The sequence below is a fragment of the Tympanuchus pallidicinctus genome, unplaced genomic scaffold (assembly GCF_026119805.1).
Source record: "Tympanuchus pallidicinctus isolate F22 unplaced genomic scaffold, pur_lepc_1.0 scaffold25, whole genome shotgun sequence".
Lineage (NCBI taxonomy): Eukaryota > Metazoa > Chordata > Aves > Galliformes > Phasianidae > Tympanuchus > Tympanuchus pallidicinctus.
Window position 1 is genome coordinate 2,882,373 of NW_026294742.1, and position 19,022 is coordinate 2,901,394.

The following is a 19,022-nucleotide window of genomic DNA, read 5'->3' on the forward strand; positions in this document are numbered from 1 at the left end:
TCAGGACACAGTGAAGTTTCTTTCAAACTCTGATACAGAACAAGGTAAGCAAGATAAGCAAGTTGTACACTAGGTATACCAGAGCAGCCTTTCCCTGGCAGCACTTCAGATCCTTGCTTTTGCAAAAACAGACCCTCAATATAAACGGAATACGTGTAAGGATTCCTCAGCCAGGCTGCATGTACCACAGTCTGGAAAGTCTCTTCGTTGTCCTAGAAGCTAATTAGGCAAATAAGGACAGCAAAGCTACCTTGTGTTTGCTGTAGAGCAGGAGTGTATGCTGAATTATTCTACAACAGTTGAAGCACAGCAACTCGTGCATCAAACACAAACTGAGTATCCCTGCAGGCCCAGAGGAACAAGCAGCGGAGAGACTAAGTTTTGCAACCATGCACACAGGCACTGGTGAGATGCCCTTGTCTGCAAAGGGCAACACACAGGACAGCAATGCTGTAGGACCACGAGCTACAGGTAGCACTGCCTTACAACGCTTCAGCAACACGGCTGGGCTCCGCTCCCAGGGCAGCTCTGCTTCAAAACCAACATGCCCACATTTTTGGCATGCGTGCTACTCAGTCGAGTCCTGAAACACCTTCACGTTTTGGGTCTATGGATCCATCTCTTCTGTAGCAGAAGTATGAAGAATGTCTTGTATTTGCAGAAACGGACCTAAGCAGTACTTCAGAGGCAGGGCAGGGACTTGCCTTTTCCTGCATCTCCACCAGGTGTCCCTCCAGACCAGGTCACGTTTTGCCTCGCAGGCTGTGAGGCAGGGAAACCAAGGCACCAGCTGCCAGCGTTGGTCTCAGCTCCCCCATCGCCCCCTCCTGCCCCACTGCTCATACACACCGCAGCAGGCATTGCTCCAGGCACAGCCGCCTGCAGCTGGGCACATCAGTACAGCACTCCTCCCAGTAGATTACCATTTCCCAGCTTCATCACCTTCCACCTCCCCTGTTTTAGATACAGCACTATCAGAATCCTCTTGCTGGTCCTCTTTTCTGGGCGAGAACCAGAATGGCCCTTGGATGAAAGCCAGTCAGAAAGGGAGGATCTGCATGATACTGACTCTAACCTTCCTCACTGTTACTCTGCAACTGTGGAACAACTTTTTCCATGTTGAAAGAGAAATAACCCATCTCTGTCTTTTGCCATGTTAATGGACCGTTCAGAGAAATGAGGTTCAGTATACAGGTTAGGCCATTTTAAGAAGTCCTAATGACTAGCACTAAAAAAATAATTCTCATAGCGCGCACTCAGGCAGTCATTTACTACAGAGAAGAATTTAATACACTTTGAGAGCAAGCAAAGAATTTCAGAACAGGTATTCTTATGCATGAGTGCATATATGCCCAGGGTTAATGAGGAATTGTTTTACTTTAATTTCATGAACTGGCATTCACATCTAGCTTAATATTTTCCCTCAGCCTGTTTTAATAACCTCATGTATGTGTAAGTGACAAATAATTACTCTAAATTTCACATTGCCTCAGTAATGGGAATTTTCTACCTGAAGCATGCCACAGACTACAGAGAGGCTTTTAACCCCATAAAATGGCCTCAAGCTGTTTCATCCTGCACACTCCTCTCATCGCTCTCATGCTTCCATGACCTTCAAGGACCCTTCCAACAAAACCCATTTAGAAGTCTCTAGTTCCATGACCTTTAAGGACCCTTCCAACCCAACTTATTCTATAATTCCCTGGTTCTATGACCTTTAAGGAGTCCAACACAACCCATTTAGAATTCTCTGGTTCCATGACCTTTCAGGACCCTTCCAACCCAACTAATTTAGAATTCTCTGGTTCCATGTCCTTTAAGGACCCTTCCAACCCAAACCATTTAGAATTCTCTGCTTCCATGACCTTTAAGGACCCTTCCAACCAAACCCATTTAGAATTCTCAGGTTCCATGACCTTTAAGGACCCTTCCAACCAAACCCAATTAGAATTCCAAGGTTCCATGACCTCCAAGGACCCTTCCAACCCAACCCATTTAGAATTCTCCGCTTCCATGACATTTAAGGACCCTTCCAACCAAACCCAATTAGAATTCCAAGGTTCCATGATCTCCAAAGACCCTTCCAACCCAACCCATTTAGAATTCTCCGCTTCCATGACATTTAAGGACCCTTACAAACCAACTCATTAAGAATTCTCTGCTTCCATGACCATCAAGGACCATTACAACCCAACCCATTAAGAATTCTCTGCTTCCATGACCTTTAAGAAACCTTCCAACCCAACCCATTAAGAATTCTCTGCTTCCATGACCTTTAAGGACCCTTCCAACCCAACCCATTTAGAATTCTCTGCTTCCATGACCTTTAAGGACCCTTCCAACCCAACCCATTAAGAATTCTCTGCTTCCATGACCTTTAAGAACCCTTACAACACAACCCATTTATAATTCTCTGGTTCCATGATCTTTAAGAATACTTCCACAGAATCCCAGAATCACAGAATCACCCGGGTTGTAAGGGACCTCAAGGATCATGTAGTTCCAACCCCCCTGCCTAGCAGGGCCACCAAACGTACCTATTCAGATTTAGAATTCCCTGGTTCCATGACCTTTGAGGACCTTTCCAACCCAATCCATTTAGAATGCGCTGGTTCCGTTACCATCAAGGACACATCTAGCCCAACCCATTCTAGAATTCTCTGATTCCATGACCTTTAAGGACCCTTCCAACCCAAGCCATTCTAGAATTCTCTGGTTCCATGACCTTCAAGGACCCTTCCAACCCAACCCATTTAGAATTCTCTGGTTCCATGACCTTTAAGGACCCTTACAACCCAACTCATTTAGAACTCTCTGGTTCCATGACCTTTGAGGACCCTTCAAACACAACCCATTTAGAATGCTCTGGCTCCATTACCATCAAGAACACATCTAGCCCAACCCATTCTAGAATGCTCTGGTTGCATGACCTTTAAGGACCCTTCCAACCCAACCCATTTAGAATGCTCTGGTTCCAGGACCTTTAAGGACCCTTCCAACCCAACCCATTTAGAATTTTCTGATTCCATGACCTTTAAGGACCCTTCCAACCCAACCCATTTAGAATTCTCTGGTTCCATGACCATCAAGAACACATACAAACCAACCCATTTAAAATTCTCTGCTTCCATGACCATCAAGGACACATACAACCCAACCCATTTAGAATTCTCTGGTTCCATGACCTTTAAGGACCATTCCAACCCAACCCATTTAGAATGCTCGGGTTCCATGACCTTTAAGGACCCTTCCAACCCAACCCATTTAGAATTATCTGCTTCCATGACCTTGAAGGACCCTTCCAACACAACCCATTAAGAATTCTCTGGTTCCATGACCTTTAAGGACCCTTCCAACCCAACCCATTTAGAATGCTCTGGTTCCATGACCTTTAAGGACCATTCCAACCCAACCCTTTTAGAATGCTCTGGTTCCATGACCTTTAAGGACCCTTACAACCCAACCCATTTAGAATTCTCTGGTTTCGTGACCTTTGAGGACCTTTCAAACCCAACCCATTTAGAATGCTCGGGTTCCATGACCTTCAAGGACCCTTCCAACCCAACCCATTTATAATTCTCTGGTTCCATGATCTTTAAGAATCCTTCCACAGAATCACAGATCACAGAATCACCCGGGTTTTAAGGGATCTCAAGGATCATGTAGTTCCAACCCCCCTGCCTAGCAGGGCCACCAAACGTACATATTCAGATTTAGAATTCTCAGGTTCCATGACCATTGAGGACACATCCAACCCAAACCATTTAGAATTCTCTGGTTCCATTACCATCAAGGACACATCTAGCCCAACCCATTCTAGAATTCTCTGCTTCCATGACCATTAAGGACCCTTCCAAACCAAGCCATTAAGAATTCTCTGGTTCCATGACCGTTAAGGACTTTTTTAACACAACCCATTTAGAATTCTCCGGTTCCATGACTTTAAGGACCCTTCCAACCCAAGCCATTCTAGAATTCTCTGGTTCCATGACCTTGAAGGACCCTTCCAACCCAACCCATTTAGAATTCTCTGGTTCCATGACCTTTAAGGACCCTTCCATCCCAACCGATTTACAATTCTCCGGTTCCATGACACTTAAGGACCCTTCCAACAACACCCATATAGAATTCTCTGGTTCCATGACCATCAAGGACACATCCAGTTCAACCCATTTAGAATTCTCACGTTCAATGACCATTAAGGACCATTCGAACCCAACCCATTTAGAATTCTCTGCTTCCATGACCTTGAAGGACCCTTCCAACCCAACCCATTTAGAATTCTCTGGTTCCATGACCTTTAAGGACCATTCCAACCCAACGCGTTTAGAATGTTCTGGTTCCATGACCTTTAAGAACCCTTACAACCCAACCCATTTAGAATTCTCTGGTTTCATGACCTTTGAGGACCTTTCAAACCCAACCCATTTAGAATGCTGGGGTTCCATGACCATTAAGGACCATTCCAACCCAACCCATTTAGAATTCTCTGGTTCCATGACTTCTGAGGATTCTTCCAACCCAACCCATTTAGAATTCTCTGGTTCCATGACCTTTAAGAACCCTTCCAACCCAACTCATTTAGAATGCTCTGGTTCCATGACCTTTAAGATCCCTTCCAACCCAACCCATTTAGAATGCTCTGGTTCCATGACCTTTAAGGAGCCTTACAACACAACCCATTTATAATTCTCTGGTTCCATGATCTTTAAGAATCCTTCCACAGAATCACAAAATCACAGAATCACCCGGGTTGTAAGGGACCTCAAGGATCATGTAGTCCAACCCCCCTGCCTAGCAGGGCCACCCAATGTACATATTCAGATTTAGAATGCTCTGGTTCCATGACCTTTAAGGACCCTTTCAACAACACCCATTCTAGAAGGCTCTGGATCCAAGACCATTAAGGATCATTCCAACAAGACCCATCTAGAATTCCCAGGTTCCATGACCTCCAAGGACACATCCAACCCAACCCATTCTAGAATTGTCCGGTTCAGTGACCATTAAGGACCCTTCCAACCCAAGCCATTTAGAATACTCCGGCTCCATGACTTCTGAGGACTCTTCCAATCCAACCCATCTACAATTCTCTGGTTCCATGACCTTTAAGGACCCTTCCAACCCATCCCATTTAGAATTCTCTGCTTCCATGACCTTTAAGAACCCTTCCAACCCAACCCATTTAGAATTCTCTGGTTCCATGACCTTCAAGGACACTTCGAAACCAACCCATTAAGAATTCTCTGCTTCCATGACCTCCAAGGACCCTTCCAACCCAAGCCATTCTAGAATTCTCTGGTTCCATGACCTTCAAAGACCCTTCCAACCCAACTCATTTATAATTCTCTGGTTCCATGATCTTTAAGATTCCTTCCACAGAATCACAGAATCACAGAATCACAGAATCAACCGGGTTGGAAGGGATCTCAAGGATCATGTAGTTCCAACCCCCCTGCCTAGCAGGGCCACCAAACGTAAATATTCAGATTTAGAATTCTCTGGATCCATGACCTTTAAGGACCCTTCCAACACAAGCCATTTAGAATTCTCTGGTTCCATGAACTTTGAGGACCCTTTCAACAGCACCCATTCTAGAAGGCTCTGGATCCAAGACCATTAAGGATCCTTCCAACAAAACCCATTTAGAATTCCCAGGTTCCATGACCTCCAAGGACATATCTAACCCAACCCATTCTAGAATTCTCTGGTTCAGTGACCATTAAGGACCCTTCCAACAACACCCATTTAGAATACTCCGGCTCCATTACTTCTGAGGACTCTTCCAACCCAAGCCATTCTAGAATTCTCTGGTTCCATGACCTTTAAGGACCATTCCAACACAACCCTTTTAGAATTCTCTGGTTCCATGACCTTTGAGGACCTTTCCAACCCCATCCATTTAGAATTCTCTGGTTCCATTACCATCAAGGACACATCTAGCCCAACACATTCTAGAATTCTCTGGTTTCATGACCTTTAAGGTCCCTTCCAACCCAACCCATTTAGAATTCTCAGGTTCCATGACCTCCAAGGACACTTCCAACCCAACCCACTTAGAATGCTCTGGTTCCATGACCTTTAAGGACCCTTACAACCCAACCCATTTAGAATTCTCTGGTTCCTTGACCTTTAAGGACCCTTCCAACCCAACCCATTCTAGAAATCTCTGGTTCCATGACCTTTTAGGACCCTTCCAACCCAACCCATTTAGAGTTCTCTGGTTCCATGACCTTTAAGAATCCTTCTACAGAATCACAGAATCACACAATCACCTGGGTTGCAAGGGACCTCAAGGATCATGTAGTTCCAAGCCCCCTGCCTAGCAGGGCCACCAAACGTACATATTCAAATTTAGAATTCTCTGCTTCCATTACCTTTGAGGACCTTTCCAACCCAAGCCATTTAGAATTCTCTGGTTACATTACCATCAAGGACACATCTAGCCCAACCCATTCTAGAATGCTCTGGTTCCATGACCTTCAAGGACCCTTCCCACCCAACCCATTTAGAATTCCCTGGTTCCATGACCTTTAAGGACCCTACCAACCCAACCCATTTAGAATGCTCTGGTTCCATGACCTTTGAGGACCCTTCCAACACAACCCATTTAGAATGCTCTGGTTCCATGACCTTTAAGGACCCTTCCAACCCAACCCATTTAGAATTCTCTGGTTCCATGATCTTTAAGGACCCTTACAACACAACCCATTTAGAATTCTCTGGTTCCATGACCTTTAAGGACCCTTCCAACAACACCCATTCTAGAAGGCTCTGGTTCCATGACCTTTAAGGACCCTTCCAACACAAGCCATTTAGAATTCTCTGGTTCCATGACCTTTAAGGACCCTTCCAACCCAACCCACTTAGAATGCTCTGGTTCCATGACCTTTAAGGACCCTTCCAACCCAACCCATTTAGAATTCTCTGGATCCAAGACCTTTAAGGATCCCACCAACAAAACCCATCTAGAATTCCCAGGTTCCATGACCTCCAAGGACACATCCAACCCAACCCATTCTAGAGTTCTCTGGTTCAGTGACATTTAAGGACCCTTCCAACCCAACCCATTTAGAATCCTCCGGCTCTATGACTTATGAGGAGTCTTCCAACCCAACACACTTAGAATTCTCTGGTTCCATAACCATCAAGGACACATACTACCCAACCCATTTAGAATTGTCTGGTTCCATGAACTTGAAGGACCATTCCAACCCAACCCATTTGGAAGTCTCTGCTTCCATGACCTTTAAGAACCCTTCCAACCCAACCCTTTTAGAATTCTCTGGTTCCATGACCTTTAAGGACCCTTCCAACACAACCCATTTAGAATGCTCTGGATCCATGACCTTCAAGGCCCCTTCCAACACAACCCATTTAGAATTCTCTGGTTCCATGACCGTTAAGGACCCTTGCAACCCAACCTATTTAGAATTCTCTGGTTCCATGACCTTTAAGGACCCTTCCAAACAAACCCATTAAGAATGCCCTGGTTCCATGACCTCCAAGGACCCTTCCAACACAACCCATTTAGAATTTTCTGATTCCATGACCTTCAAGGACCCTTCCAACCCAACCCATTTAGAATTCTCTGGTTCCATGACCTTTAAGGACCATTCCAACCCAACCCATTTAGAATTCTCTGCTTCCATGAACTTTAAGGATCCTTCCAACACAACCCATTTAGAATTCCCTGGTTCCATGACCTTTAAGGACTCTTCCAACCCAATCCATTTAGAATTCTCTGGTTCCATGACCTTTAAGGACCCTTCCAACCCAACCCATTTAGAATTCTCTGCTTCCATGACCTTTAGGGACAATTCCAAACCAACCCATTTAGAATTCTCTGGTTCCATGACCTTTAAGGACCTTTACAACCCAACTCATTTAGAATTCTCTGGTTCCATGACCTTTGAGGACCCTTCAAACACAACCCATTTAGAATTTTCTGATTCCATGACCTTCAAGGACCCTTCCAACCCAACGCATTTGGAATTCTCTGGTTCCATGACCTTTAAGGACCATTCCAACCCAACCCATTTAGAATTCTCTGCTTCCATGACCTTTAAGGACCCTTCCAACACAACCCATTTAGAATTCCCTGGTTCCATGACCTTTAAGGACCCTTCCAACCCAACCCATTTAGAATGATCTGGTTCCATGACCTTTAAGGAACCTTCCAACCAAATCCATTTAGAATTCTCTGGTTCCATGACCTTTAAGGACCCTTCCAACCCAACCCATTTAGAATTCTCTGGTTCTATGACCATTAAAGATCCTTCAAACAAAACCCATCTAGAATTCCCAGGTTCCATGACCTCCAAGGACACATCCAACCCAACCCATTAAGAATTCTCTGCTTCCATGACCTTCAAGGATTCTTCCAAACCAACACATTTAGAATTCTCTGCTTCCATGACCTTTAAGAACCTTCTAAAGCAACCCGTTAAGAATTCTCTGGTTCCATGACCTTTAAGGACCCTTCCAACACAACCCATTTAGAATGCTCTATTTCCACGACCTTCAAGGACCCTTCAAACACAACCTATTAAGAATTCTCTGCTTCCATGACCTTTAAGGACCCTTCCAACCCAAGTCATTCTAGAATTCTCTGGTTCCATGACCTTCAAAGTCCCTTCCAACCCAACTCATTTATAATTCTCTGGTTCCATGATCTTTAAGATTCCTTCCACAGAATCACGGAATCACAGAATCAACCGGGTTGGAAGGGATCTCAAGGATCATGTAGTTCCAACCCCCCTGCCTAGCAGGGCCACCAAACGTACATATTCAGATTTAGAATTCTCTGGTTCCATGACCTTTGAGGACATTTCCAACCCAATCCATTTAGAATTCTCTGGTTCCATTACCATCAAGGACCCTTCCAAACTAACCCATTTAGAATTCTCCGGTTCCATGACCTTTAAGGACCCTTCCAACAACACCCATTCTAGAAGGCACTGGTTCCATGAACTTAAGGACCCTTCCAACCCAACCCATTTACAATTCACTTATTCCATGACCTTTAAGGACCCTTCCAACCCAACCCATTTAAAATGCTCTGGTTCCATGACCTTTAAGGACCCTTACAACCCAACCCATTTAGAATTCTCTGCTTCCATGACCTTTAAGAACCCTTCCAACCCAACCCATTTAGAATTCTCTGGTTCCATGACCTTTGAGGACCTTTCCAACCCCATCCATTTAGAATTCTCTGGTTCCATTACCATCAAGGACACATCTAGCCCAACACATTCTAGAATTCTCTGGTTCCATGTCCTTTAAGGACCCTTCCAACCCAACCCATTTAGAATTCTCTGCTTCCATGACCTCCCAGAACACTTCCAACCCAACCCATTTAGAATGCTCTGGTTCCATGACCTTTGAGGAGCATTCCAACACAACCCATTTAGAATGCTCTGATTCCATGCCCTTTAAGGACCCTTCCAACCCAACCCAATTAGAATGCTCTGGTTCCATGACCTTTAAGGACCCTTACAACACAACCCATTTAGAATTCTCTGGTTCCATGACCTTTAAGGACCCTTCCAACCCAACCCATTTAGAATTCTCTGGTTCCATGACCTTTAAGGACACTTCGAAACCAACCCATTATGAATTCTCTGGTTCCATGACCTCCAAGGACATTCCAACCAACCCATTATGAATTCTCTGCTTCCATAACCTTTAAGAACCCTTCCAAACCAACCCATTTAGAATTCTCTGGTTCCATGACCTTTAAGGACCCTTCCAACCCAAGCCATTTAGAATTCTCTGGTTCCATTACCATCAAGGACACATCTAGCCTAACCCATTCTAGAATGCTCTGGTTCCAAGACATTCAAGGACCCTTCCAACACAACCCATTTAGAATTCCCTGGTTCCATGACCTTTAAGGACCCTTCCAACCCAAGCCATTTAGAATTCTCTGGTTCCATGACCTTCAAGGACCCTTCCAACACAAGCCATTCTAGAATGCTCTGGTTCCATGACTATTAAGGACCCTACTAACCCAACCCATTTAGAATGCTCTGGTTCCATGACCTTTAAGGACCCTTCCAACACAACCCATTTAGAATGCTCTGGTTCCATGACCTTTAAGGACCCTTCCAACCCAACCCATTTAGAATTCTCTGGATCCAAGACCTTTAAGGATCCTACCAACAAAACCCATCTAGAATTCCCTGGTTCCATGACCTCCAAGGACACATCCAACCCAACCCATTCTAGAATTCTCTGGTTCAGTGACCTTTAAGGACCCTTCCAAACAAACCCATTTAGAATACTCCGGCTCTATGACTTATGAGGAGTCTTCCAACCCAACACACTTAGAATTCTCTGGTTCCATGACCATCAAGGACACATACAACCCAACCCATTTAGAATTCTCTGGTTCCATGCCCTTTGAGGACCCATCCAACCCAGCCCATTTGGAATTCTCTGCTTCCATGATCTTTAAGGACCCTTCCAACCCAACCCATTTAGAATGCTCTGGTTCCATGCCCTTTGAGGACCCTTCCAACCGAATCCATTTAGAATTCTCAGGATCCATGACCTTCAAGGACCCTTCCAACACAACCCATTTAGAATGCTCTGGTTCCATGACCTTTAAGGACCCTTCCAACCCAACCCATTTAGAATTCTCTGGTTCCATGACCTTTAAGGACCCTTCCACAGAATCACAAAATCACAGAATCACCCGGGTTGTAAGGGACCTCAAGGATCATGCAGTTCCAACCCCCCTGCCTAGCAGGGCCACCAAACGTACATATTCAGATTTAGAATTCTCTGGTTCCATGACCTTTAAGGACCCTTCCAACAACACCCATTCTAGAAGGCACTGGTTCCATGAACTTAAGGACCCTTCCAACCCAACCCATTTACAATTCACTTATTCCATGACCTTTAAGGACCCCTTCCAACCCAACCCATTTAAAATGCTCTGGTTCCATGACCTTTAAGGACCCTTACAACCCAACCCATTTAGAATTCTCTGCTTCCATGACCTTTAAGAACCCTTCCAACCCAACCCATTTAGAATTCTCTGGTTCCATGACCTTTAAGGACCCTTCCAACCCAACCTATTTAGAATTCTCTGGTTCCATGACCTCCAAGGACACTTCCAACCGAACTCATATAGAATTCTCTGGATCCATGACATTTAAGGACCCTTTCAACAACTCCCATTCTAGAATTCTCTGGTTCCATGTCCTTTAAGGACCCTTCCAACCCAACCCATTTAGAATTCTCTGCTTCCATGACCTTTAAGAACCCTTCCAACCCAACCCATTTAGAATGCTCTGGTTCCATGACCTTTGAGGAGCATTCCAACACAACCCATTTAGAATGCTCTGATTCCATGCCCTTTAAGGACCCTTCCAACCCAACCCAATTAGAATGCTCTGGTTCCATGACCTTTAAGGACCCTTACAACACAACCCATTTAGAATTCTCTGGTTCCATGACCTTTAAGGACCCTTCCAACCCAACCCATTTAGAATTCTCTGGTTCCATGACCTTCAAGGACACTTCGAAACCAACCCAGTAAGAATTCTCTGGTTCCATGACCTCCAAGGACACTTCGAAACCAACCCATTATGAATTCTCTGCTTCCATAACCTTTAAGAACCCTTCCAAACCAACCCATTTAGAATTCTCTGGTTCCATGACCTTTAAGGACCCTTCCAACCCAAGCCATTTAGAATTCTCTGGTTCCATTACCATCAAGGACACATCTAGCCTAACCCATTCTAGAATGCTCTGGTTCCAAGACATTCAAGGACCCTTCCAACACAACCCATTTAGAATTCCCTGGTTCCATGACCTTTAAGGACCCTTCCAACCCAAGCCATTTAGAATTCTCTGGTTCCATGACCTTCAAGGACCCTTCCAACACAAGCCATTCTAGAATGCTCTGGTTCCATGACTATTAAGGACCCTACTAACCCAACCCATTTAGAATGCTCTGGTTCCATGACCTTTAAGGACCCTTCCAACACAACCCATTTAGAATGCTCTGGTTCCATGACCTTTAAGGACCCTTCCAACCCAACCCATTTAGAATTCTCTGGATCCAAGACCTTTAAGGATCCTACCAACAAAACCCATCTAGAATTCCCTGGTTCCATGACCTCCAAGGACACATCCAACCCAACCCATTCTAGAATTCTCTGGTTCAGTGACCTTTAAGGACCCTTCCAAACAAACCCATTTAGAATACTCCGGCTCTATGACTTATGAGGAGTCTTCCAACCCAACACACTTAGAATTCTCTGGTTCCATGACCATCAAGGACACATACAACCCAACCCATTTAGAATTCTCTGGTTCCATGCCCTTTGAGGACCCATCCAACCCAGCCCATTTGGAATTCTCTGCTTCCATGATCTTTAAGGACCCTTCCAACCCAACCCATTTAGAATGCTCTGGTTCCATGCCCTTTGAGGACCCTTCCAACCGAATCCATTTAGAATTCTCAGGATCCATGACCTTCAAGGACCCTTCCAACACAACCCATTTAGAATGCTCTGGTTCCATGACCTTTAAGGACCCTTCCAACCCAACCCATTTAGAATTCTCTGGTTCCATGACCTTTAAGGACCCTTCCACAGAATCACAAAATCACAGAATCACCCGGGTTGTAAGGGACCTCAAGGATCATGCAGTTCCAACCCCCCTGCCTAGCAGGGCCACCAAACGTACATATTCAGATTTAGAATTCTCTGGTTCCATGACCTTTAAGGACCCTTCCAACCCAAGCCATTTAGAATTCTCTGGTTCCATTACCATCAAGGACAAATCTAGCGTAACCCATTCTAGAATTCTCTGGTACCAAGACATTCAAGGACCCTTCCAACACAACCCATTTAGAATTCCCTGGTTCCATGACCTTGAAGGACCCTTCCAACCCAAGCCATTTAGAATTCTCTGGTTCCATGACCTTTAAGGACCCTTCCAAACAAACCCATTAAGAATGCCCTGGTTCCATGACCTTTAAGGACCCTTCCAACCCAACCCATTTAGAATTTTCTGATTCCATGACCTTCAAGGACCCTTCCAACCCAACCCATTTAGAATTCTCTGGTTCCATGACCTTTAAGGACCATTCCAACCCAACCCATTTAGAATTCTCTGGTTCCATGACCTTTAAGGACCCTTCCAAACCAACCCATCAAGAATTCTCAGGTTCCAAGACCTCCAAGGACCCTTCCAACCCAACCCATTTAGAATTCTCTGGTTCCATGACCTTTAAGAATCCTTCCACAGAATCACAGAATCACCTGGGTTGGAAGGGACCTCAAGGATCATGTAGTTCCAAACCTCCTGCCTAGCAGGGCCACCAAACGTACATATTCAGATTTAGAATTCTCTGCTTCCATTACCTTTGAGGACCTTTCCAACCCCATCCATTTAGAATTCTCTGGTTACATTACCATCAAGAACACACCTAGCCCAACCCATTCTAGAATGCTCTGGTTCCATGACCTACAAAGACCCTTCCCACCCAACCCATTTAGAATTCCCTGGTTCCATGACCTTTAAGGACCCTACCAACCCAACCCATTTAGAATGCTCTGGTTCCATGACCTTTAAGGACCCTTCCAACCCAACCCATTTAGAATGCTCTGGTAACATGAACTTTAAGGACCCTTCCAACCCAACCCATTTAGAATGCTCTGCTTCCATAACCTTTAAGAACCCTACCAAACCAACCCATTTAGAATTCTCTGGTTCCATGACCTTTAAGGACCCTTCCACAGAATCTCAAAATCACAGAATCACCCGGGTTGTAAGGGACCTCAAGGATCATGTAGTTCCAACCCCCCTGCCTAGCAGGGCCACCAAACGTACATATTCAGATTTAGAATTCTCTGGTTCCATGACCTTTAAGGACCCTTCCAACCCAAGCCATTTAGAATTCTCTGGTTCCATTACCATCAAGGACACATCTAGCCTAACCCATTCTAGAATTCTCTGGTACCAAGACCTTGAAGGACCCTTCCAACACAACCCATTTAGAATTCCCTGGTTCCATGACCCTTCCAACCCAAGCCATTTAGAATTCTCTGGTTCCATTACCATCAAGGACACATCTAGCCTAACCCATTCTAGAATTCTCTGGTACCAAGACCTTGAAGGACCCTTCCAACACAACCCATTTAGAATTCCCTGGTTCCATGACCTTTAAGGACCCTTCCAACCCAACCCATTTAGAATTCTCTGGTTCCATGACCTTTAAGGACCACTCCAACCCAACCCATTTAGAATTCCCTGGTTCCATGACCTTTAAGGACCCTTCCAACCCAACCCATTTAGAATTCTCTGGTTCCATGACATTTAAGGACCCTTCCAACCCAACCCATTTAGAATTCTCTGGTTCCATGACCTTCAAGGACCCTTCCAACCCAACCCATTTAGAATTCTCTGGTTCCATGACCTTTAAGGACCACTCCAACCCAACCCATTTAGAATTCCCTGGTTCCATGACCTTTAAGGACCCTTCCAACCCAACCCATTTAGAATGCTCTGGTTCCATGCCCTTTGAGGACCCTTCCAACCGAATCCATTTAGAATTCTCTGGATCCATGACCTTCAAGGACCCTTCCAACACAACCCATTTAGAATTCTCGGGTTCCATGACCTTTAAGGACCCTTCCAACCCAACCCATTTAGAATTCTCTGGTTCCATGACCTTTAAGGACCACTCCAACCCAACCCATTTAGAATTCCCTGGTTCCATGACCTTTAAGGACCCTTCCAACCCAACCCATTTAGAATTCTCTGGTTCCATGACATTTAAGGACCCTTCCAACCCAACCCATTTAGAATTCTCTGGTTCCATGATCTTTAAGGACCCTTCCAAACAAACCCATTAAGAATGCCCTGGTTCCATGACCTCCAAGGACCCTTCCAACACAACCCATTTAGAATTTTCTGATTCCATGACCTTCAAGGACCCTTCCAACCCAACGCATTTAGAATACTCTGGTTCCATGACCTTTAAGGACCCCTCAACGCAACCCCTTCTAGAATTCTCTGGTTCCATGACCATTAAAGATCCTTCCAAAAAAACCCATCTAGAATTCCCAGGTTCCATGACCTCCAAGGACAGATCCAACCCAACCAATTAAGAATTCTCTGCTTCCATGACCTTCAAGGACCCTTCCAAACCAACACATTTAGAATTCTCTGCTTCCATGACCTTTAAGAACCTTCTAAACCAACCCGTTAAGAATTCTCGGGTTCCATGACCTTTAAGGACCCTTCCACAGAATCACAAAATCACAGAATCACACGGGTTGTAAGGGACCTCAAGGATAATGTAGTTCCAACCCCCCTGCCTAGCAGGGCCACCAAACGTACATATTCAGATTTAGAATTCTCTGGTTCCATGACCTTTAAGGACCCTTCCAACCCAAGCCATTTAGAATTCTCTGGTTCCATTACCATCAAGGACACATCTAGCCTAACCCATTCTAGAATTCTCTGGTTCCAAGACATTCAAGGACCCTTCCAACACAACCCATTTAGAATTCCCTGGTTCCATGACCTTTAAGGACCCTTCGAACCCAACCCATTTAGAATTCTCTGGTTCCATGACCTTTAAGGACCCTTCCAACAACACCCATTCTAGAAGGCTCTGGTTCCATGACCTTTAAGGACCCTTCCAACACAACCCATTTAGAATGCTCTGGTTCCATGACCTTTAAGGACCCTTCCAACACAACCCATTTAGAATGCTCTGGTTCCATGACCTTTAAGGACCCTTCCAACCCAACCCATTTAGAATTCTCTGGTTCCATGACATTTAAGGACCCTTCCAACAACACCCATTCTAGAAGGCTCTGGTTCCATGACCTTTAAGGACCCTTCCAAGCCAACCCATTTAGAATGCTGTGGTTCCATGACCTTTAAGGACCCTTCCAACACAACCCATTTAGAATGCTGTGGTTCCATGACCTTTAAGGACCCTTCCAACCCAACCCATTTAGAATTCTCTGGATCCAAGACCTTTAAGGATCCTATCAACAAAACCCATCTAGAATTCCCAGGTTCCATGACCTCCAAGGACACATCCAACCCAACCCATTCTAGAATTCTCTGGTTCAGTGACATTTAAGGACCCTTCCAACCCAACCCATTTAGAATACTCCGGCTCTATGACTTATGAGGAGTCTTCCAACCCAACACACTTAGAATTCTCTGGTTCCATGACCATCAAGGACACATACAACCCAACCCATTTAGAATTGTCTGGTTCCATGAACTTGAAGGACCATTCCAACCCAACCCATTTGGAATTCTCTGCTTCCATGACCTTTAAGAACCCTTCCAACCCAACCCTTTTAGAATTCTCTGGTTCCATGACCTTTAAGGACCATTCCAACCCAACCCATTTAGAATTCTCTGGTTCCATGCCCTTTGAGGACCCATCCAACCCAACCCATTTAGAATTCTCTGGATCCATGACCTTCAAGGACCCTTCCAACACAACCCATTTAGAATTCTCTGCTTCCATGACCTTTAAGAACCATTCCAACCCAACGCATTTAGAATTCTCTGGTTCCATGACCTTTAAGGACCATTCCAACCCAACCCATTTAGAATTCTCTTGTTCCATGACCTTTAAGGACCCTTCCAACACAACCCATTTAGAATTCCCTGGTTCCATGACCTTTAAGGACCCTTCCAACCCAACCCATTTAGAATGATCTGGTTAAATGACCTTTAAGGAACCTTCCAACCCAACCCATTCTAGAATTCTCTGGTTCCATGACCATTAAAGTTCCTTCCAACAAAACCCATCTAGAATTCCCAGGTTCCATGACCTCGAAGGACACATCCAACCCAACCCATTAAGAATTCTCTGCTTCCATGACCTTCAAGGACCCTTCCAAACCAACACATTTAGAATTCTCTGGTTCCATGAACTTAAGGACCCTTCCAACCCAACCCATTTACAATTCTCTTATTCCATGACCTTTAAGGACCCTTCCAACCCAAGCCATTCTAGAATTCTCTGGTTCCATGACCTTCAAAGACCCTTCCAACCCAACTCATTTATAATTCATGGTTCCATGATCTTTAAGATTCCTTCCACAGAATCACAGAATCACAGAATCAACCGGGTTGGAAGGGATCTCAAGGATCATGTAGTTCCAACCCCCCTGCCTAGCAGGGCCACCAAACGTACATATTCAGATTTAGAATTCTCTGGTTCCATGACCTTTCAGGACATTTCCAACTCAATCCATTTAGAATTCTCCGGTTCCATGACCTTTAAGGACCCTTCCAACAACACCCATTCTAGAAGGCACTGGTTCCATGAACTTAAGGACCCTTCCAACCCAACCCATTTACAATTCACTTATTCCATGACCTTTAAGGACCCCTTCCAACCCAACCCATTTAAAATGCTCTGGTTCCATGACCTTTAAGGACCCTTACAACCCAACCCATTTAGAATTCTCTGCTTCCATGACCTTTAAGAACCCTTCCAACCCAACCCATTTAGAATTCTCTGGTTCCATGACCTTTAAGGACCCTTCCAACCCAACCTATTTAGAATTCTCTGGTTCCATGACCTCCAAGGACACTTCCAACCGAACTCATATAGAATTCTCTGGATCCATGACATTTAAGGACCCTTTCAACAACTCCCATTCTAGAATTCTCTGGTTCCATGTCCTTTAAGGACCCTTCCAACCCAACCCATTTAGAATTCTCTGCTTCCATGACCTTTAAGAACCCTTCCAACCCAACCCATTTAGAATGCTCTGGTTCCATGACCTTTGAGGAGCATTCCAACACAACCCATTTAGAATGCTCTGATTCCATGCCCTTTAAGGACCCTTCCAACCCAACCCAATTAGAATGCTCTGGTTCCATGACCTTTAAGGACCCTTACAACACAACCCATTTAGAATTCTCTGGTTCCATGACCTTTAAGGACCCTTCCAACCCAACCCATTTAGAATTCTCTGGTTCCATGACCTCCAAGGACACTTCGAAACCAACCCATTATGAATTCTCTGGTTCCATGACCTCCAAGGACACTTCGAAACCAACCCATTATGAATTCTCTGCTTCCATAACCTTTAAGAACCCTTCCAAACCAACCCATTTAGAATTCTCTGGTTCCATGACCTTTAAGGACCCTTCCAACCCAAGCCATTTAGAATTATCTGGTTCCATTACCATCAAGGACACATCTAGCCTAACCCATTCTAGAATGCTCTGGTTCCAAGACATTCAAGGACCCTTCCAACACAACCCATTTAGAATTCCCTGGTTCCATGACCTTTAAGGACCCTTCCAACCCAAGCCATTTAGAATTCTCTGGTTCCATGACCTTCAAGGACCCTTCCAACACAAGCCATTCTAGAATGCTCTGGTTCCATGACTATTAAGGACCCTACTAACCCAACCCATTTAGAATGCTCTGGTTCCATGACCTTTAAGGACCCTTCCAACACAACCCATTTAGAATGCTCTGGTTCCATGACCTTTAAGGACCCTTCCAACCCAACCCATTTAGAATTCTCTGGATCCAAGACCTTTAAGGATCCTACCAACAAAACCCATCTAGAATTCCCTGGTTCCATGACCTCCAAGGACACATCCAACCCAACCCATTCTAGAATTCTCTGGTTCAGTGACCTTTAAGGACCCTTCCAAACAAACCCATTTAGAATACTCCGGCTCTATGACTTATGAGGAGTCTTCCAACCCAACACACTTAGAATTCTCTGGTTCCATGACCATCAAGGACACATACAACCCAACCCATTTAGAATTCTCTGGTTCCATGCCCTTTGAGGACCCATCCAACCCAGCCCATTTGGAATTCTCTGCTTCCATGATCTTTAAGGACCCTTCCAACCCAACCCATTTAGAATGCTCTGGTTCCATGCCCTTTGAGGACCCTTCCAACCGAATCCATTTAGAATTCTCAGGATCCATGACCTTCAAGGACCCTTCCAACACAACCCATTTAGAATGCTCTGGTTCCATGACCTTTA

General features: G+C 44.8%; 1 protein-coding gene across 1 annotated transcript; it reads right to left on the reverse strand.

The window, feature by feature from the left end:
* Positions 1-3,726: 3,726 nt before the first annotated feature.
* Positions 3,727-15,729, reverse strand: LOC128083795 (uncharacterized). Its single transcript, XM_052689343.1, has 17 exons — positions 15,654-15,729; positions 14,948-14,998; positions 14,591-14,692; positions 14,285-14,437; positions 14,132-14,233; positions 13,043-13,144; positions 12,890-12,940; positions 12,490-12,591; positions 11,825-11,875; positions 11,467-11,517; positions 9,075-9,176; positions 6,131-6,182; positions 5,260-5,311; positions 5,158-5,208; positions 4,452-4,553; positions 4,248-4,298; positions 3,727-4,043 (listed from the first exon to the last, which is right to left on the reverse strand). The coding sequence occupies exons 1-11, from the start codon at positions 15,699-15,701 to the stop codon at positions 9,087-9,089; spliced, it is 903 nt and encodes a 300-aa protein (XP_052545303.1). The 5' UTR covers positions 15,702-15,729; the 3' UTR covers positions 3,727-4,043; positions 4,248-4,298; positions 4,452-4,553; positions 5,158-5,208; positions 5,260-5,311; positions 6,131-6,182; positions 9,075-9,086.
* Between the last annotated feature and the right edge of the window lie 3,293 nt (positions 15,730-19,022).

Bases quoted from the DNA above. Each gene is read 5' to 3' on its own strand.
- LOC128083795 (XM_052689343.1), bottom strand. From the start codon at position 15,701: ATGGAACCAGAGCATTCTAAATGGGTTGTGTTGGAAGGGTCCTTAAAG. The intron at 12,592-12,889 runs GTCATGGAACCA...GGGTCCTTAAAG, and splicing joins GGTTGGAAGGGTCCTTCAAG to GTCATGGAACCAGAGAATTC. The intron at 11,518-11,824 runs GTCATGGAACCA...GTGTCCTTGAAG, and splicing joins GGTTGGAAGGGTCCTTAAAG to GTCATGGAACCAGAGAATTC.